The sequence below is a fragment of the Microtus ochrogaster genome, chromosome 15 (genome assembly GCF_000317375.1).
Source record: "Microtus ochrogaster isolate Prairie Vole_2 chromosome 15, MicOch1.0, whole genome shotgun sequence".
Classification (NCBI taxonomy): Eukaryota; Metazoa; Chordata; class Mammalia; order Rodentia; family Cricetidae; genus Microtus; species Microtus ochrogaster.
In genome coordinates, this window is record NC_022017.1 from 5,900,266 (window position 1) to 5,920,701 (window position 20,436).

The 20,436-nt window shown below is 51.3% G+C and overlaps 1 protein-coding gene across 13 annotated transcripts in view; it reads left to right on the forward strand.

The window, feature by feature from the left end:
• Positions 1–20,334, forward strand: part of Kmt2d (lysine methyltransferase 2D) — a 40,051-nt gene extending 19,717 nt beyond the window's left edge. For 10 of the 13 annotated variants that reach the window (XM_005353941.3, XM_026782491.1, XM_005353942.3 and 7 more), the window contains 23 exons: positions 77–259; positions 335–471; positions 686–2,538; positions 4,968–5,091; positions 5,226–5,310; positions 5,406–5,472; positions 5,569–5,801; positions 5,899–8,682; positions 8,798–8,938; positions 9,065–9,232; positions 9,389–9,548; positions 10,211–10,286; positions 10,428–10,603; positions 10,708–10,838; positions 11,334–11,466; positions 11,537–11,664; positions 12,023–13,163; positions 14,562–14,698; positions 14,787–14,917; positions 16,551–16,836; positions 16,998–17,071; positions 17,167–17,275; positions 17,427–20,334. In XM_005353941.3, the coding sequence (XP_005353998.1) occupies positions 77–259; positions 335–471; positions 686–2,538; positions 4,968–5,091; positions 5,226–5,310; positions 5,406–5,472; positions 5,569–5,801; positions 5,899–8,682; positions 8,798–8,938; positions 9,065–9,232; positions 9,389–9,548; positions 10,211–10,286; positions 10,428–10,603; positions 10,708–10,838; positions 11,334–11,466; positions 11,537–11,664; positions 12,023–13,163; positions 14,562–14,698; positions 14,787–14,917; positions 16,551–16,836; positions 16,998–17,071; positions 17,167–17,275; positions 17,427–17,519 (8,550 nt within the window). In that variant the 3' untranslated portion in view covers positions 17,520–20,334. The other 3 variants (XM_026782492.1, XM_026782493.1, XM_026782494.1) reach the window with 3 other exon arrangements.
• The last annotated feature ends 102 nt before the right edge of the window (positions 20,335–20,436 follow it).

Below are 20,436 nucleotides of genomic sequence, written 5' to 3' on the forward strand. Positions count from 1 at the left end.
TCCTACCATATTTCTATTCTTTCCACCAGCCCTGTGATGAGAATGAAAGAGGCTTATTTTTCTGTTTTCTGGACAGCGCCAGAGACTACGGGAACTGCTGATTCGGCAGCAGATCCAGCGTAACACCCTGCGGCAGGAGAAGGAAACAGCTGCAGCAGCTGCAGGTGCAGTGGGGCCTCCAGGCAGTTGGGGCACTGAACCCAGCAGCCCTGCCTTTGAACAGCTGAGTCGAGGCCAGACCCCTTTCACTGGGTCCCAGGTAGGTAGATTGACAGTGGATGGTGGGTCTAGCATACCGAAGGTGGCTATACTCTCATCTGCTTTTGTCATCTAGGATAAGAACAGTATTGTGGGGTTACCTTCAAGCAAGCTAGGTGGTTCCATCCTAGGACCAGGAGCCTTCTCCAGTGATGACCGACTCTCCCGGCCACTTCCACCAGCCACACCTTCCTCTATGGATATGAACAGCAGGTGAAGTTCAGGAGAGAGAGAGAATGGGACAGATTTTTACCACCGCTGTGTTCTCCCTCTGATCTTCCCTTGTCATTGATCCTCCTCTGTTGTTCCTTTTTCTTTCTCACTCTTCCCCTCACTGTCTCTTCTTTTGTCTTCCGTCACTATCTTAAGCCTCTGTTCTGGCGTTCTATGCTGATTGCTACTCACTGACTACTGAATATTTTTCTAGGCAACTTGTTGGAGGCTCCCAGGCCTTCTATCAGCGTACACCCTATCCTGGGTCCCTGCCCTTGCAGCAGCAGCAGCAACAGCAGCAGCAGTTGTGGCAGCAACAGCAGCAGCAGCAGCAGCAGCAGGCAACAGCAGCGACCTCCATGCGACTTGCTATGTCTGCCCGATTTCCATCCACTCCTGGACCTGAACTTGGCCGCCAAGCACTAGGTTCTCCCTTGACAGGAATCCCCACCCGCCTTCCAGGCCCAGCTGAGCCAGTGCCTGGTCCAGCTGGTCCTGCTCAGTTCATTGAGTTGCGACACAATGTACAGAAAGGACTTGGACCTGGAGGATCTCCGTTTCCTGGTCAGGGTCCCCCTCAAAGGCCCCGTTTTTACCCGGTAAATGAGGAACCCCATCGACTGGCTCCTGAAGGTCTTCGGGGCATGGCTGTTTCAGGCCTTCCCCCACAAAAACCCTCAGCCCCACCAGCCCCGGATCTGAACAACAGCCTCCATCAGACACCCCATGCCAAGGGTCCTGCCCTACCAACTGGCTTGGAGCTGGTCAGCCGCCCACCATCAAGCACTGAACTTGTTCGCCCTCCTCTAGCCTTGGAATCTGGGAAGTTGCCTTGTGAGGATCCTGAGCTAGACGATGACTTTGATGCTCACAAGGCCCTAGAGGATGATGAAGAGCTTGCTCACTTGGGTCTGGGTGTAGATGTGGCCAAGGGCGATGATGAGCTGGGCACCCTGGAAAACCTGGAGACTAATGATCCCCACCTAGATGACCTCCTCAATGGAGATGAATTTGACCTGCTAGCATATACTGACCCTGAGCTAGATACTGGGGACAAGAAGGACATCTTCAATGAGCACCTAAGGCTGGTGGAGTCAGCAAATGAGAAGGCTGAGCGAGAAGCCCTGCTGCGGGGGGTGGAGCCAGTATCCTTGGGCCCTGAGGAACGTCCTCCGCCTGCCACAGATAATTCTGAGCCTCGCCTAACGTCTGTGCTCCCTGAGGTGAAGCCCAAAGTGGAGGAGGGAGGGCGCCATCCTTCTCCTTGCCAGTTCAACATTAACACCCCCAAGGTGGAGCCAGCAGCTCCTGTCACTCCCCTCAGCCTGGGACTGAAGCCAGGTCAGACTGTGATGGGCAGCCGGGACGCTCGAGTAGGTACAGTACCATTCCCCAGCAGTGGACACACAGCTGAGAAGGGCCCATTTGGGACCACAGGAGGAACACCAGCTCACTTGCTGAACCCTAACTCTCTGAGTGGCCCAGGTGGATCCTCCCTTCTGGAAAAATTTGAGCTAGAGAGTGGGGCTCTAACCTTGCCCAGTGGACATGCAGCATCTGGGGATGAGCTGGACAAAATGGATAGTTCACTGGTTGCCAGCGAGTTGCCTCTGCTCATCGAGGACCTATTAGAGCATGAAAAGAAGGAACTGCAGAAGAAGCAGCAGCAACAGCAACAGCAGCAACAGCCGCCGCCACATTCCCTCCATCCCACGCCAGGCCCTGCACAGACCCTGCCTTTGCCACATGAGGCTGGGCCCCCACAGCAGCTTGCGCTGGGTCTTGGAAGTACTCGCCAGCCAGGTTTGGGCCAGTCACTGATGCCCACCCAGTCACCAGCTCATGCCCTTCAGCAGCGCCTGGCCCCATCTGTGGCTATGGTGTCTAACCAAGGGCATATGCTAAGTGGGCAACAAGCAGGGCAGACAGGCTTGGTGCCCCAACAGAGCTCACAGCCAGTGTTAGCACAGAAAACCATGAATGCCATGCCAGCTTCCATGTGCATGAAGCCCCAGCAGCTGGCATTGCAGCAACAGCAGCTGGCTAACAGCTTTTTCCCAGATACAGGTAACTTGATGCTGGTGTTATTAAGTGTGGTCATGGTTATCACTGAGTGGTACTAAGTCTAGTACCCTGAGATACATCTTAGTTAAAGGAAGTAGAATACCACCAGGTCTTCAGCTAAACTGTGACTTCCTTAGTTAAGGGAAGTAGAATACCACCAGGTCTTCAGCTAAACTGTGACGTTCTGTAGGCAGAAGCAGTGGGCCTTTGGAGAGGAGAGATGAATGAATGACTGAATGAATGAAGCCTGATGAGTAAAGGTTCCATGTCTGTGATGAAGGCTAAGTTTGTCCTCAGAGAAAAGACTATAAGGATAAGCAAACCAGATAAATGGAAGATTAAATGAAGCTATAGGGCAGAAAAACCTAAGGAGAGCAATGAATGATGGCAGAGTGGGCACTGCTGTTATTTTGGAGAGGGATGAAGTGAGACCATATTGAGGAACACCCCACACTGATTTCATTTATTGAATAGTTACTGTATTGAACTGTACTATTTGCCATTGGTTGTTTGATTTCACCATAGCAGATTCATCAAATGGGTACTGTAGTTGGCTTTGATTACAAAAGACGAAACAGGCAAAAGTAATGTATCTAAGATTATACAACTAGCAGAGCTAGGTCTGAACTTACTCCTCACAAAGGTGAGTTTTCTGAGCAGATGGTGCACTCTGCAGAACTTGCGAGGCAGAGGCAGGAGGATCTCTGAGAGTTCAAGGCCCGTTTGCTCCGCATAACTGAGTTCCAGGTGACCAGGATGATTACTTAGAGCCTCCCTTAAACAAACAAATGAACGAATGGATGGATAGATAGATAGTAGATAGATAGATAGATAGATAGATAGATAGATAGATAGATAGATAGATAGATAGAAGATAGATAGATAGTAGATAGATAGATAGATAGATAGATAGATAGATAGATAGATAGATAGATAGATAGAAGATAGATGGAAAGAAAGAAACAAATGAATAAAAGAACCCCAAAACAAAACGTAGGATTTTAGGAAAGATTGAGCTTTTGGGTTTTTTTTTTTTTTTTTTTTTGGTGTTTATTTCTTTATGGTTTATGTATTTATTTTTGAGTGGGAGGCCGAGAGTAGGGTGGGAAGTGAGCTATAGTCTCCTGTGTCCCAGGCTAACCTCGCTATGTAACTGAGCGTGAAGATGACTTTAAATTTAGGATTGTCCTGTTTTTATCTATCAAGTGCTGGAATAACAAGCATACTCCACCACACCTGGTTTATTCTGATTTTTTTTTCTTTTTCGAGACAGGGTTTCTCTGTGGTTTTGGAGCCTGTCCTGGAACTAGCTCTTGTAGATCAGGCTGGTCTCGAACTCACAGAGATCCGCCTGCCTCTGCCTCCCAAGTGCTGGGATTAAAGGCGTGCGCCACCACCGCCCGGCCTGTTTTGTTTGTTTTTTGAGGCAGGATCTCACTACATAGCACAGGCTGGCCTTAAATTCAAAATCTTTGTGTCATAGCTTCTGAGATTACAGTTGTACACTGTGCCTAGTTAATTTTTTTTAAACTGTCCTAGACTGGCAGGACAGTGGGTTATTGGGTGATTTTTTTAAATGTTTATTTATTATGTATACAATATTCTGTCTGTGTGTATGCCTGCAGGCCAGCAGAGTGCACCAGGCCTCATTACAGATGGTTGTGAGCCACCATGTGGTTTCTGGGAATTGAACTCAGGACCTTTGGAAGAGCAGGCAATGCTCTTAACTGCTGTGCCATCTCTCCAGCCCCTTGGGTGATGTTTTTATGTCTTTTTTTTTTGTTTTGTTTTTTTTTTTGTTTTTGTTTTTTTTTCGAGACAGGGTTTCTCTGTGGCTTTGGAGCCTGTCCTGGAACTAGTTCTTGTAGACCAGGCTGGTCTCGAACTCACAGAGATCCGCCTGCCTCTGCCTCCCGAGTGCTGGGATTAAAGGCGTGCGCCACCATCGCCCAGCTTGTTTTTATGTCATTTTATGTCACAGACTGCTCTGTTGTCTAGGGTTTTGCCACAGTGCCTATACCTTGGGTTCTTGAGCTGTGTTGGCTATAGACTACTACTTTGAAGAGGACTGTCTGGCTCACATAGCATGTAGCATGCCTTTATTCTTGTTACATGATCTTCTGTAACACAGTGAAGTAGGCGGAGTAGCAATCATGGTCTCTCTTCAAATGAGGGAAACTCAGGCTTAAAAAGGTGTAGTGATGCTGACCGAGTGACTCGGTAAATGTTTACTGACTCCCTTAAGCAATGTGCAAATAAAGGACTGTGTTCAATGAATGTTAGTGCTGCAGCACCAGGTTGTGTGGCTCCTGCATAGCTGAGTGGTCCTGCCACATTGTTCTACATTTAGGTCAGAGTGTTGGGAAAAAAACAGCCATCATGCCCTGGAGCCTTGACCCCCTAACCCAGCTTATTTATCTCTTCCTCTTCAGACCTGGACAAATTTGCTGCAGAAGATATCATTGATCCTATCGCAAAGGCCAAGATGGTGGCTTTGAAAGGCATCAAGAAAGTGATGGCTCAGGGCAGCATTGGGGTGGCACCTGGTATGAACAGGTGAGACTCCAGGCTGGTGTGCGCAGACTTCTTGTCACACTGTTCTCTTGGGTTCCGTTCCAACTTTTTCCATTGCCCCGTGTTTGAACTGTGCCCTCACTGACACCAAAACCCCTATGCTTTATGGACTATAGGCAGCAAGTCTCACTGCTGGCTCAGAGGCTCTCTGGGGGCCCTGGCAATGATCTGCAGAACCATGTGGCACCTGGGAGTGGCCAGGTAAGGGAAAAATAGGAACTTGTGTACTATTTCACTGGGTTACTTTTCTTAGGGTCTGGCACAGAACAATGATCTAGAAATCTCTCTTTCCACAGGAGCGGAGTGCTAGTGACCCTTCCCAGCCACGGCCCAACCCACCCACTTTTGCCCAAGGAGTGATCAGTGAGTATGGGCAGAGAAGGAGGCTGCAAAGAAGTGGTTAGGAATCTGGAAGGGGTCACGGTTTTGCAGATCCTAACATACAAGTTCTGTTTCCAGATGAGGCTGACCAGCGACAGTATGAAGAGTGGCTGTTCCATACCCAGCAGCTCCTGCAGATGCAGCTGAAGGTGCTAGAAGAGCAGATTGGTGTGCACCGCAAGTCTCGGAAGGCTCTGTGTGCTAAGCAGCGCACTGCCAAAAAGGCTGGCCGTGAGTTTCCAGAAGCTGATGCTGAGAAGCTCAAGCTGGTTACAGAGCAGCAAAGCAAGATCCAGAAACAGCTGGATCAGGTGGGAAAAACAAAGTTTAGCCAAGTACCCAGAAACCAGGGATAAGGGGTGACGAGTGGGCAGCCCCCGACTGACCTCTCTAAACCTCCAATGTTAGGTCCGGAAACAGCAGAAGGAGCATACAAATCTCATGGCAGAATATCGCAACAAGCAGCAGCAGCAACAGCAGCAGCAGCAGCAACAACAGCAGCAGCAGCAGCAGCACTCAGCTGTACTGGCTCTCAGCCCTTCTCAGAGTTCTCGGGTACTCACCAAGCTCCCTGGCCAGCTGCTCCCTGGCCATGGATTACAGCCACCACAGGCACCTCCAGGTGGGCAAGCTGGAGGTCTTCGCCTGCCTCCAGGAGGTATGGTACTACCTGGACAGCCTGGTGGTCCATTCCTCAATACTGCCTTGGCCCAGCAGCAGCAACAGCAGCATCCTGGTGTGGCTGGATCCTTGACTGGCCCCTCAGGGAGCTTCTTCCCTGGCAATCTTGCTCTCCGAAGCCTTGGACCTGACTCAAGGCTTTTACAGGAAAGGCAACTACAGCTACAGCAGCAACGAATGCAGCTGGCCCAGAAATTACAGCAGCAGCAGCAGCAACAACAACAACAGCAGCAGCAACAGCAACAGCAACACCTCTTAGGGCAGGTGGCAGTCCAACAACAGCAGGGTCCCGGAGTACAGAATCAGGCTCTGGGTCCCAAGCCTCAGGGCCTTCTGCCTCCCAGCAACCACCAGGGCCTCCTGGTCCAACAATTGTCTCCCCAGCAATCACAGGGGTCCCAGGGCATGCTGGGTCCTGCCCAGGTTGCAGTGCTGCAGCAGCAGCAGCACTCTGGAGCTTTGGGTCCTCAGGGCCCTCACAGACAGGTGCTTATGACTCCGTCCAGGGTGCTGAGTTCTCCTCAGCTGGCACAGCAGGGTCACAGTCTTATAGGACACCGACTGCTCACAGCCCAGCAGCAACAGCAGCAGCACCAACAACAGGGATCTATGACAGGGCTCTCTCATCTTCAGCAAGGAATGATGCCACATGGTGGACAGTCCAAAATGACTACTCAGGCATTGGGCTCCTTACAGCAGCAGCAACAACAGCAACAGCTGCAGCAGCAACAGCTGCACCTTCAGCAGCAGCTGCACCAGCAACAACAGCTTCAGCAACAACAACAACATCTACAGCAACAGCAGCTTCAGCAGCAGCAGCAGCAGCAGCAGCAGCAGCAGCAGCAGCAGATGGGCCTTTTGAATCAGAATCGAACTTTACTATCTCCTCAACAGCAGCAGCAGCAGCAACAGCAGCAGCAACAACAGCAGCAGCAGCAGCAACAACAGCAGCAGCAGCAACAGCAGCAGCAGCAGCAGCAGCAGGTGACACTTGGCCCTGGCATGCCAGCCAAGCCTTTTCAACACTTTTCTAGCCCTGGAGCCCTAGGCCCAACCCTCCTCCTGACAGGCAAGGAACAAAACATTGCAGAGACATCGCTTCCTTCAGAGGTCACTGAGGGGCCCACAGCACATCAAGGAGGGCCACTAGCAGTGGGGACCACACCTGAGTCAATGTCTGTTGAACCAGGGGAGGTAAAGCCCTCCATTTCCGGAGACTCACAACTCCTGCTTGGTCAATCCCAGGGCCAGTCTCAGCCCACCTCAGTGCAACTGCAGCCACCGCTAAGGATCCCAGGACAACCCCAGCAGCAAGTTAACTTGCTCCACCCAGCAGGTGGAGGAAACCACGGGCAGCAGCTAGGGAGTGGGTCCTCTTCTGAGGCCTCCTCTATATCCCACCTGCTGGCCCAACCCTCTATTTCTTTAGGGGAACAATCTGGGCCTATGACCCAGAACCTTCTGGGCTCCCAACAGCCTCTTGGGCCCATTCAAAATAACACAGGACCACAGCATCCCAAGCCAGGACCTGCCCCTCAGTCTGGGCAGGGTCTTCCTGGGGTTGGAGTCATGCCGACAGTAGGTCAGCTTCGAGCACAGCTCCAAGGAGTCCTGGCCAAAAACCCACAGCTGCGGCATTTGAGCCCTCAGCAGCAGCAGCAGCTGCAGGCACTCCTCATGCAGCGGCAGCTGCAGCAGAGTCAGGCAGTACGCCAGACTACACCGATCCAGGAGCCTGGAACCCAGCCCTCTCCCCTCCAGGGCCTCCTGGGCTGCCAACCTCAATCTGGGGGTTTTTCTGGATCTCAGACTGGACCCCTACAGGAGCTAGGGGCAGGGCCTCGACCTCAAGGCCCACCCCGGCTCCCTGTCCCACAAGGAGCCTTATCTACAGGACCTGTGCTTGGCCCTGTACATCCCCCACCTCCACCATCTAGTCCCCAAGAGCCAAAGAGACCTTCACAGTTACCTTCCCCCAGTGCCCAGCTAACCCCCACCCATCCAGGGACTCCAAAGCCCCAGGGGCCAACCTTGGAGCTGCCTTCTGGGAGGGTCTCACCTGCTGCTGCCCAGCTTGCAGATACTTTCTTTGGCAAGGGACTGGGACCTTGGGACCTCTCAGACAACCTAACCGAAGCCCAGAAGCCAGAGCAGAGCAGCCTGGTATCCGGGCATCTGGAGCAGGTGAATGGACAGGTGGTACATGAGCCACCCCAACTCAGTATCAAGCAGGAGCCTCGGGAAGAGCCGTGTGCCCTGGGTACACAGGCAGTGAAAAGGGAGGCCAGTGGGGAGCCAGTAGGGACACCAGGCACCAGCAACCACCTTCTGCTAGCAGGCTCCCGCTCAGAGGCTGGCCATCTGCTCTTGCAGAAGCTTCTACGGGCAAAGAATGTACAACTTGGTGCTGGGCGGGGGCCTGAGGGGCCTCGAGCTGAGATCAATGGACACATTGACAGCAAACTGTCAGGGCTGGAGCAGAAGCTACAGGGTACTGCCAGCAACAAAGAGGTGAGTTTTTTGACTAGTGGGGTGTGACGTTGGAACCTGTAATTCTAGAGTTCAGATGAGCAGGGCTAGGTCAGACAAGGTAGGGCAGCACCCTTCACAGACTTCTCTGGTTTAGGATGCAGCCACAAGAAAGCCTTTGACAGCGAAGCCTAAGCGGGTACAGAAGACAAGCGACAGGTTGGTGAGCTCCCGAAAGAAGCTGCGGAAAGAAGATGGGGTCAGGGCCAATGAGGCCTTACTGAAACAGCTAAAACAGGTAATCCCCGAGGAGCCTGTCCGGTTGTCCCATCTCGGGATGGGAGGTGGATGCCTGTCTCCTGATACCTGAAGGTCTAGCTATGAGTGCTGCAGTTTTCTGACTTTGTCATCTTGCCCCTCCTAGGAACTGTCCCAGCTGCCCCTGACGGAGCCTACCATCACCGCCAATTTTAGCCTCTTTGCTCCCTTTGGCAGTGGCTGCCTAATCAGTGGGCAGAGTCAACTTAGGGGGTCCTTTGGAAGTGGGGCTCTACACACCGGCCCTGACTACTATTCTCAGCTGCTCACCAAGGTCAGAAACATCGCAATACTTTTTGGGAATAATAAAATTCCTGGGGTTGGAGGTAGGGATGGAAGACTGGAGGAAAATGCTGATGTAATGAGGGGCCAGGAGATTATACCAGTCTCCCTATGCCATCTTGCACACAACACCCACCCCACCCCCCAGAATAACCTGAGTAACCCGCCGACACCACCCTCGTCGCTGCCCCCCACCCCACCCCCATCGGTGCAGCAGAAGATGGTGAATGGTGTTACTCCCTCTGACGAGCTGGGGGAGCACCCCAAGGATGCAGCCTCTGCGCAGGATACTGAAGGAACATTGAGGGGTAAGTGAGAAGTTGGCCTCCTCTTGCCAGTGGGATTCGGTGGATGAATGTTATCCTGCCGCTCAGTATCAGAAATGAGTATGTTGCATACTGCCTTGTGCACTTAGGCAACAGACATTTGGTGGGAAGGGCCCATTCATGGTTGTTTGGTTCAGGACAATATGGGCTTCTAGAGCCTGTTGCAAAGGCAACAGTAGGTAACAGTGAAGTTTTCTGAGAAGAAGCAGTCCAGCATTCATGGATATGGAGCCACAGTCTGACCTATATTTGAGCTCCAGCACACGAGTGTATTTAGCTGTGTTACTTAGATAAGTAACCTGATTTTTGTGAACCTTGATTTCCTCCCTATAACTTGGATACTGTAAATTTCTCCGAACGGTTGTTAAAGGATTTAAATAGTATTAATGGTAACGTATAATCCCAGCCAACACTGAGAAGAAAAACAACAGGGCTTAAGAGTTTGAAGTCAGCTAGCCTGTGCTACTACGTCTTTAAATCAGTATGGTACACAAGAAAGTTTCAATGTCTGCATCGTTCTCCTTCTGGCCACATGCTGTTAGTTGAGTAGAAAGTTGATGACTATAACTAGTGGACCTGGAATGCTGGGACAGCATCACTGGCTCTCCACTCACCTTGACTTTTCTTCCCTCCGCACCCCGCAGATGCTGCAGAGGTGAAGAGTTTAGACCTGCTGGCTGCTCTGCCTACACCCCCTCACAATCAGACTGAGGATGTCAGGTGGGAATGGGGTAGAGGACAGGTAGTCTTGTATCTTCTTAGCTGGGGTCTAAGGCTTCAGTTATGGCTACGCCTGATCTCTGCCTTTGAGAGGGAGAATCCATGGGCCTGAACCAACACCTGTTTGCATTTGGCCTTCAGGATGGAGAGTGATGAGGACAGTGATTCTCCTGATAGCATCGTGCCAGCTTCATCCCCTGAGAGCATTCTTGGGGAGGAAGCTCCACGTTTTCCACAGCTGGGCTCTGGCCGGTGGGAGCAGGACACTCGGGCTCTCTCCCCTGTCATCCCCATCATTCCCCGTGCCAGCATCCCTGGTATGTGTGGCTCCTAGCATGGGCAGGCCCAGGGTGGCTGGGTTGTCAGAAGTCAGGGACTGAATCTGCATAAGGTTCTCTTTTTTTTTTCCTCTCTCATCCAGTCTTCCCAGATACAAAACCTTACGGGACCCTTGACCTGGAGGTCCCTGGAAAGCTGCCTGCTACAGCTTGGGAAAAAGGCAAAGGAAGTGAGGTGTCCGTCATGCTGACAGTCTCTGCTGCTGCTGCCAAGGTGTGTCCTAGGGGTGGGGGGACCCTGAGGCCAAGGAGAACTTGGGTCAGAAGACAGTCTTTGGAACTTGTCTGGACTGGAAAATAATTTTTTTCAACTGTCCAAATATTTGTCCTAAGTACCTGCTTTGTTTGAAAGACTGACCTAGGGACTTTGGAGGAGCAGGGGAAGTAGGGTCTCATAGGATAGAGATAACTGACCAACAGAGCGTCAGGTGACCGCTCCCTCCAGTCACATCTGGTAGTCCCCTGCTACAGGCTTCTATGGTCAAAGTTGGGAAACAGTCAAAACAGCAGTACAGGTTTCTTTGCAAACAATCTGCAGTGTCGTCCATGCCCTCTGTGGAACTCCTGTGTGCACCTGGCATGGTTTAAGAGAAGGTGTGTGAGGAGAGCTCGCATGGACCAGGGGGCACTGGTTTGTGTCCTTGCCTTTTCCTAGTAGGGTTCACTGAAGATGCTGCTGTTTTCTCCCATCCTTTCTTCTGCCCAACAGAATCTGAATGGTGTGATGGTAGCAGTGGCAGAGTTACTAAGCATGAAGATACCCAACTCCTACGAGGTGCTGTTCCCAGACAGCCCTGCCCGGGCAGGCCTTGAGCCTAAGAAGGTGGAAGCCGAGGGTCCTGGTGAGTAGAGCAGACCACTTTCGGATCAGAAGAGAGTTCTGGTGAAAGACTGACCCTTTTCTTTCCATAGGTGGGAAAGAAAAAGGTTTGAGTGGCAAGGGCCTGGACGCTGGACCTGATTGGCTAAGGCAGTTTGATGCAGTGTTGCCTGGCTACACCCTCAAGAGCCAGTTAGACATCTTGAGCCTCCTGAAACAGGTAGGTCTTGGAGAAGGGTCAGTTTTAAGAAGAAGGTTCTCGGGGGCTGGAGAGATGGCTCAGTGGTTAAGAGCATTGCCTGCTCTTCCAAAGGTCCTGAGTTCAATTCCCAGCAACCACATGGTGGCTCACAACCATCTGTAATGAGGTCTGGTGCCCTCCTCTGGCCTGCAGACATACACACAGACAGAATATTGTATACATAATAAATAAATTAAAAAAAAAAAAAAAAAAGAAGAAGAAGGTTCTCCCAGGGCAAAGAAACAATTGCTTTTGAGGGATTGGAGTCTGGTTGAGAGGAGGGAGTGGTTAGTTAGCTGAAGAACTGGCACTAATCACCCAGGGTGCCCTCCCGTAGGAGAGTCCTGCCCCAGAGCCGTCCACCCAGCACAGCTACACCTACAATGTCTCCAACCTGGACGTGAGGCAGCTCTCGGCCCCTCCTCCCGAGGAACCTTCCCCACCTCCGTCCCCTTTGGCACCCTCTCCTGCCAGCCCCCCTGCTGAGCCCCTGGTTGAACTTCAGGCTGAACCCTCTGTTGAGCCCCCAATCCCTTCACCTCTACCACTGGCTTCATCCCCTGAATCTGCCCGGCCCAAACCTCGAGCCCGGCCCCCCGAAGAGAGCGAAGATTCCCGTCCCCCTCGCCTCAAAAAGTGGAAGGGGGTACGCTGGAAGCGGCTGCGACTACTGCTGACCATCCAGAAGGGCAGTGGGAGACAAGAGGACGAACGGGAGGTGGCAGAGTTTATGGAACAGCTTGGTACAGCCTTGAGACCAAACAAGGTGCCTCGAGACATGCGGCGTTGCTGCTTCTGTCATGAAGAGGGAGATGGTGCCACCGATGGGCCTGCCCGCCTGCTCAACCTTGACCTGGACCTCTGGGTACACCTCAACTGTGCCTTGTGGTCCACGGAGGTGTATGAAACCCAGGGTGGGGCGCTGATGAATGTGGAAGTTGCCCTGCACCGAGGATTGCTAACCAAGTGCTCCTTGTGCCAGCGAACTGGTGCCACTAGCAGCTGCAACCGCATGCGTTGCCCCAGTGTCTACCATTTTGCCTGTGCCATCCGTGCTAAGTGCATGTTCTTCAAGGACAAGACCATGCTGTGTCCGATGCACAAGATCAAGGGGCCTTGTGAGCAGGAATTGAGCTCCTTTGCTGTCTTCCGGAGGGTCTACATTGAACGAGATGAGGTGAAGCAGATCGCCAGCATCATCCAGCGGGGAGAACGACTACATATGTTCCGTGTAGGAGGTCTTGTGTTCCATGCCATTGGACAGCTGCTCCCACACCAAATGGCTGACTTCCACAGTGCCACTGCCCTCTATCCTGTGGGCTATGAGGCCACTCGCATCTACTGGAGTCTTCGTACCAACAATCGCCGCTGCTGCTACCGCTGCTCCATCAATGAGAATAATGGACGGCCTGAGTTTGTGATCAAAGTCATTGAGCAGGGTTTAGAGGACCTGGTCTTCACTGATGCCTCTCCCCAAGGTGAGCGCGAAATGGGATTGGGCAGGTTTTTTTCAGAAGTCAGTTTACAGAGTCAAGAAGCTGCACGGCTTTTATGTAGTGCCCTGCACCTACCTCACATGGCAAGATGTCTTGAAAACCTGAAAATAATGGGGTTCAACTGTACTCAAACACTTTAAATACCTTTGCAATTGAAAATACTTCCGTGGTGCCTTACCCCTATAATAACAATACTTGGAAGATTAAGGCAGGAAGATCCTGAGTTCAAGGGCACATCCTTTGCTATGTAGTGAACTGGAAGCTAGCCTGGGCTACAGGAGACCTTTTCTCAAAAGAAAGAAAGAACAAGTTTCATGTTTAGCTTTTTTCCCTAACCTTGGCAGATTAAATGATGAAGTTTTTATGTGGGGTTTTTTTGTTTTGTTTTTTTTGAGACAGTGTTTCTCTCTGTAGCCCTGACTATCCTGAAACTCTGCTTGCAGACCAGGCTGTCCTTGAACTCAAAGGCCCAACTGTCTGTGTCTCCCAAATGCTGAGATTAGAGGCCTGTACAGCTACCACCCAGTTGAATGGTGATGTTTTGAGATCCTGCTATCTGTTACACACAGTTCTAAATTCCCTCTTTTTGTCCATATGTTAAATTTTTTTAGAGTTTTGTTTCTGTGGTACTGGGGATAGAACCCAGGACTGGACATGGTAGGCAAACTTCTACCATTGAGGTATAACCCCACCCTACCACACATAAAAAATTTTTTTCTATTTTAATTTTTGTGTGTATGGGTGATTTGCTTGCATGTATGTCTGTGTGTCTCGCACATTTAGGGCCCATGGAGGCCAGAAGAGAGTGTGTTGGATTCTCCAAGACTAGAGTTAAAAACGGTTGTGAGTAGGCTTATGGGTGCTGGGAGCCAAACCTGGCTCCTCTGGAAGAGCAGCTATTGATCTGAACTGCTGAGGCTATTCCGTTTTATCTTTGTTTCTGTGTTGATGATAAAGCAGCAGGAAATATGTTTTATTGAGCATGTACTATGCACGAGTAGGGTAATCATATAGGTTGTGTTGTCCATGTAACCCTAGAAGGTGAGCATTGTCATTATTATGTAATGTAGACATACAGTGAGGAGACCTGGGTATTTAGCTTAAGTCCCATAGCCATTACTCAAACTTAAACATAATTTTCCCAGCTCCAAAGCGTGTATGTTCATTCAGTAGGAGCTGTGACTTCTGCTGGGTCTCTGGGATCTATGTTTGTCATTCCTCTCCAGAATTGAAGCTTCTGGGACTAGGAGACCAGGAGTGGGTCCTGAAGAGTCACAGGGAGGTGACAGTCACACGTTGGAAAGTAGTGCTCAGGAATGGGGTGGGGTTGGAGATTAGTAAGCAAACGTTACTCTAGAGTGCTGTCTGTCTCACTCCTAGCTGTATGGAATCGCATCATTGAACCTGTGGCCGCCATGAGAAAAGAAGCCGACATGCTGAGGCTCTTCCCTGAGTACCTGAAAGGCGAAGAGCTCTTTGGGCTGACCGTGCATGCCGTGCTCCGCATAGCTGAATCGGTAAGCAAGTGGTGAGGAGCAGCAGCGAGGTGGGCACTGGGAATCCTGGTTCTGCCTCAGAAGCTAAGACAGCTTTCTGTGCCCACAGCTACCTGGGGTGGAGAACTGTCAGAACTATTTATTCCGCTATGGGCGCCACCCCCTGATGGAACTGCCACTTATGATCAACCCCACCGGCTGTGCCAGATCAGAACCTAAAATCCTCACACACTACAAACGGTGAGCTTGTGCAACCGGGGCCGTGGGCTGTAGCTGTGGGTGTGGGCAGGACTGTCTGGCCACATTGTGGGGGTTTGAGGTGCAGATCAGTCACCCATAGACCTGGGTAGAGGTACACAGATGGCACTGGGGTGTCCCTTTCCTCTTCCTCGCCAGCTCAGGTGTCCTGGGTTGGCCAGGGATGCAGGACAGAGTGCTCCGGGTACCCTGGGAATGGCTGCTGGGGAGGTTCTTGTTAGACAATGGCGAGATATGCATGGGAGCTGGTCACTTCTTCCTTCTTTGGTCTTGTTTCCAGAGGGGCCGGTGATACTCCCAAACCTCAGACACCCCATGAGTGCTAGGGTCACCATCCCTCTCCAAAGCTGAGTTGGTTAAAAATAATTAGAAGTATTATAGAAAAGTAATACGACCTTACATTTGTATAGCACTTTATACTTTTTTTTTCAAAGCGTTTTCACATCCATTATCTCATTTGATCCTCACAACAACCTTATGAGGTAGGTAGGGCAGGTGGTATGATCCCCATTTTATAGCTGAGAAAACTGAGGCCCAGAAAGACTGCGTGACTAGATAAAGGTCACACAGCTGGGACTAGACCCTCCTCTTTTAACTTGTGGGTTTCTGGTCTTTCTGTGTACCACAGGAGCCCAACCATGGTCCTTGGGTAGAGGGAGGCAGAAACCATGGCTGGTATCAGGTCTTTCCATGAAGGCCGTTGGTGGCTCGAAGGCTGTCATAGAACGTTGAACATTCTACCCTAGTTAGCCCTAGTCCTTGATGCTCTCCCGCAGTGGTTTTCAAACTCTGTAAGTCCATGTGTCCAGATCCAAATCCCCAGAACACAGAAGCCAGGGGCAGACTTGCCTTTCTGTGTGTAACTTCACCTTCCTCGGATTGCATTAGCCAGAGGAATTCCAATTTCACCTATGGATTGGTGTTGCAATCAACATTTTGCTGAAAAAAAGAAATTCTGCTAAATAAAACAGAAAAGCACCACAGATGTTTGAAAACCACTGCTCCGGGCAAGACTTTGGCTGGTGCCGGAGGGTGGAAGCTACCACCAGGCAGCAGTCCTTCCCCTGCACTGAGCCATCTGCACAGAGCCCAGCCAGAGCTGTGCTGCCGAGCAGGACAGTCTGAAGAAAGGCAAGGATACCATCAGGCTGTGACTTCATAGCCATTTAAAAACCAGACACAGCCACTGTAGTACAGGTGGCCCCCGTTTTCAGGGTGTACAGCATATGCAGGAAATAGGACTCAGATGACTGAACAAACCATCAGCTTAAATTCTGGGCCTGGGCTACTTGGGGATGACCTCCAAGAGTATGGCCTTGAGTATGGTTTGGCCAGGGGGTGGTAGGAAGTGTGAAGTGAGAGAGCAGGCTCAGTGTAGGGGAATTGTGCCTCTTCCCTCTCTATACCTACTCCCTACCGTGGGCAGTCTGCAACCCAGGGTGTCCGGAAGGATCCCAGTGGCTAGTTACTGCCTCTTTCAAGCTGACACCTGGGTCCTTCCACTCCATTCTCAAGGCACCAAGCACTCGTAGTACTTGCTGATAGCACATATCCCAGGGAGGTGGCGGGCAGTGTATGCTTGGTCTGTCTTGTCATGGACTGTATCACCTCCCAGGCCCCATACCTTGAACAGCACCAGCATGTCTAAGGCATATCAGAGCACCTTCACAGGCGAGACCAACACCCCATACAGCAAGCAGTTTGTGCACTCCAAGTCATCTCAATACCGGCGCCTGCGCACTGAGTGGAAGAACAATGTTTATCTGGCTCGCTCCCGTATCCAGGGCCTAGGGCTCTATGCAGCCAAGGACCTAGAAAAGCACACGATGGTCATCGAGTACATTGGTACCATCATTCGCAACGAGGTGGCCAATCGGCGGGAGAAAATCTATGAGGAGCAGGTACTGCAGGGTGGCCGAGGAGCGGAATGGTGGAGTCCACCCTCTGCCAAGGAGCACGGGGCAGGTTGGGATCCAGGACGTAGTTGGAAACCTGCAGGGAGGGAGAAGGCAGGAGGAATTTCCTAAAGTTCTTATTTCTTCCACAACTTCTGCCTGTCTAGAATCGAGGCATCTACATGTTCCGGATAAACAATGAACACGTGATTGATGCTACATTGACTGGAGGCCCTGCCAGGTGAGTGCTTCCGGCTTCTGTGTCTTCTAATGGCCACTTCCTGGGTGTTTCTGGTTGCCCGGCCTCGCTGACACTGACTCCATCTTGCCGTCTAGGTACATTAACCACTCCTGTGCCCCTAACTGTGTAGCAGAAGTTGTGACATTTGACAAGGAGGACAAAATCATCATCATCTCCAGCCGGCGAATCCCCAAAGGAGAGGAGGTGAGACGAAGCTTCCTGAGTGGGTGACAAAGCAGTCCCTTTTCTCCTCTGCCACTGCCTAAGAGTTGGAGTTCAAGGCTACTGCCCTCAGATAGCATCTTGGTCCTTTACCCCCTTCCTCACCTTGATTCTGTGTGTCTTTTCTTCCCAGCTGACCTATGACTATCAGTTTGATTTTGAGGATGATCAGCACAAGATCCCCTGTCACTGTGGAGCCTGGAACTGTCGGAAATGGATGAACTAAGAAGCTTTGAGGCTACCAGGCAGGGGAATTCCCCCCACCACCCGCCTCTTCCCTGAAAGGAATGAGGGGTCAGAGCGGTAGCAGCCAGAGCTAGGACCCAGGGCTGGGGCTGCCGGCCGACCGGAGCCCCTGGAGCAGGAGGCTGGGGCAGAGGGCCCTAGGCCAAGCCTACCCTGGGTACCAGGGACAACCTTCTTCCCTGCCACCAGCCCTTAGGCTGGCATCTCTGCCCCCAGCTCCAGGAGGGGACAGACAGAAGCAGCCACTGGGCATCTCAGGTTTGAGGGGGATATGGGCCGGGAACTACCCAGAAGTGTCTGGGAGGCAGCAGAGAGGGAGGAGGATGTGTGGCTGGGTCTCACAGCCCTGCTGCCTCTGCCGACCTCTCTGGCCCAACTCAAGGCTGCAAAGAGACTTGACTAAAGCTTGACAATCCCAAAGGCCGGGTCCTACACCTGGCCCTGCCTGCCGGGTCCTGCCCCTACCCTCACCCCCATCCCCTTCCTCTCTATCTGTCTCTGTCTCCCTCTTTTCCTCTGTGTTTCTGTCTCTCTATGGGTTGTGTTTCCTTGTTTTCCACTCTGACAAATGCAACATGATGGGAAAGAGGCATCCAGGTGCCCAGGAGGGCAAGCTGGGCAAGCCGGGCAAGGAGACCCCGCACCCACACCTACCTCATTTAAGTGTTGGATTTTTTGCTGTTTTGAAATGTGAGACCCTCTCCAAGCCCCCTACTGCCCCAACTCTCTCCCCCACCTCACTGCCCTCTTCTAGTGGGTGGAAGGGGGGTAGGAGGAGGAAAACAACAACAATAACAACAACAAAAATCCATCTTTGTTTTTAATTATGGGCATGGGATGGTGGTTGAGGCAAATGGTGATGAAGATTGGGGATGACTGGTCCCTAGTTGCTCTAGAACTTCCTTCTCCATCTGGACATGGAGGCAGGAAGGGTGTGCTAAACCTAGGACCAGGAACTCTCTCTCTCCTGTTTTCCCAGCCTCATCCTGAGCCCATTTGCCCTCCAGCCCCTGGATGGGGTGTGGGGGTAGGGTGAGGGCTATCCCGTGTGGCATGCCCATACCCAGTGAGGCAGGGTGTGGCCCAGAGCTCTCACTTTCCCTCAGTCACCAAACTGCTGCTGGTCTGGTGGGAATGGGTGGTGATGTGGGGGTGGGGAGCTTAGTGTCAGCGCGGGGAGGGTGGGGGGTATTTATCTATTTATACATGGGGTTGTACATAGTCTTGTGGGGCATGGGGGAGCCGGCTGGAGGTGAGAACCCTCCCCTCTCCCCCAACCCCCGGGGAGAGCAAATGTAAAACTACTAATTTTTGTGCTTTATATATTCTATATAAATATATCTATTTTCTTTTTACAAAACCAGTTTATAAATGGTAGGGGGGTGTGGGGCGGACATATGGAGCTCCCCTTGTGGGGGGGCCCCCTCCACTACCCAACCTACCGCCCTTTCCTCACCCCCCTTTTCCCACCCCCTGGCTGTGACTGCTGTAAGGTGGGGGTATAGAGAGAAGCTGGGTGATCCTCACCCCAGTTGTATAGTTGGACTATGTTGTAACGCACAAAAGTAAGCTGGCCCCAGGGGGAGCCAGAGGGTGCTGGGTTCCCTTATCTTCCTTTTTCCTTCCTCTTTCTGCCCAAGCTTGTGCTGCAGTTGAACCTCTTCCTGGGGGTGGTGGTAGGGTAGAGGGTGTGTGAGGCCTCAGACCCCTCTCTGGTAGGAACCATGGGGATGAAAACGAAGCTTATTTGCAGTTCTCTCCTGGGGGCTGTGGGCAAAGGGCATTTTGTAATTAATATTTTCAAGAATCAGATATCTGGATTGTAGAGATGGGCTTGATGGTGGCAAATGGGCAGGCCTGCTGGAGTGGGTAGCACGGTTGCTGTTGTGATTTTTAGGGTTTTGTTTTGTTTTAAATTTGGGGGATTGTGGATCGATGGGGGTAGGGAGATTTTTTTTTCTGGCTTTTTTTTTTTTTTTTTTTTTGAAGCTGCTTCCTCAACTGTTTCAAGCTGCAATGTTTAAGAGAATAACAACTCCCCCCACATACTCCCACAGAAACCATTGTAATTACATCAGACAGTGGGAAGTCTGGGCTGCTGTCCCCAAAGCCACAGCTCTGAAAGGTCTAAGCACTAGGTGGGGGAGACTGTCTCCTGTGAGTCAGGCTCTGGTTGGGGCTTGGGCCCTAGAACTGCGGAAGGAGAAGGGGCAGACTTTGTAAGCATATGCTAGGTATCCGATAGTCCTGTAGAATTTAGTGAAGAAACCTTATACAGTTTTTAATTTTTATATAAACTATAACTCAGACCCACGCTACAAGGTTGGAATTTTGGTTGTTGGGTTTTTTGTTTTGTGTTTTTTTTTTTTTTTTAAGTACCCCGCCTGTATAATCGCATCAGAATCCCACCCCCGTGTTTGTATTTTGGGTTGGTTTACACTTGCACATACTCAATTTTCAGTTTCCCCCTTTACCTTCTACCCTCACCTCCAGGACCCTCCCCCTTTTTAAAAATAAATCGCTGACAAGTGTGAAACCCGTGAAGAACTTTATTTTGTGTTGTGTGTATCCTGTACAGCAAGGTTGGTCCTTCGTAACAACGAATGAAATGGCTCCCTTTTTTAAAGCGCTCTCTCTTCCTCCACCCCCAGCGCCCCTGTCCTTGGCATGTTTTGTATCAGCGATCATTCTGAACTGTACATAATTTCTGTTGCGAGAGGCAAAGGGCAAGTTTTGGATTTTGCTTCTTCAAAGTTTGTTTTTAAACGACAAATAAAAAAAGAACATTTTAAATACAAGCGCCTCCGTCCCATGACCCTCGCCGTCAGCCAGCTCTAAAGGTCCTAGAGGACCTGGGGAAGGGAGGTTACCCAAGCCAGGCTCAGCCACTGCCGGAA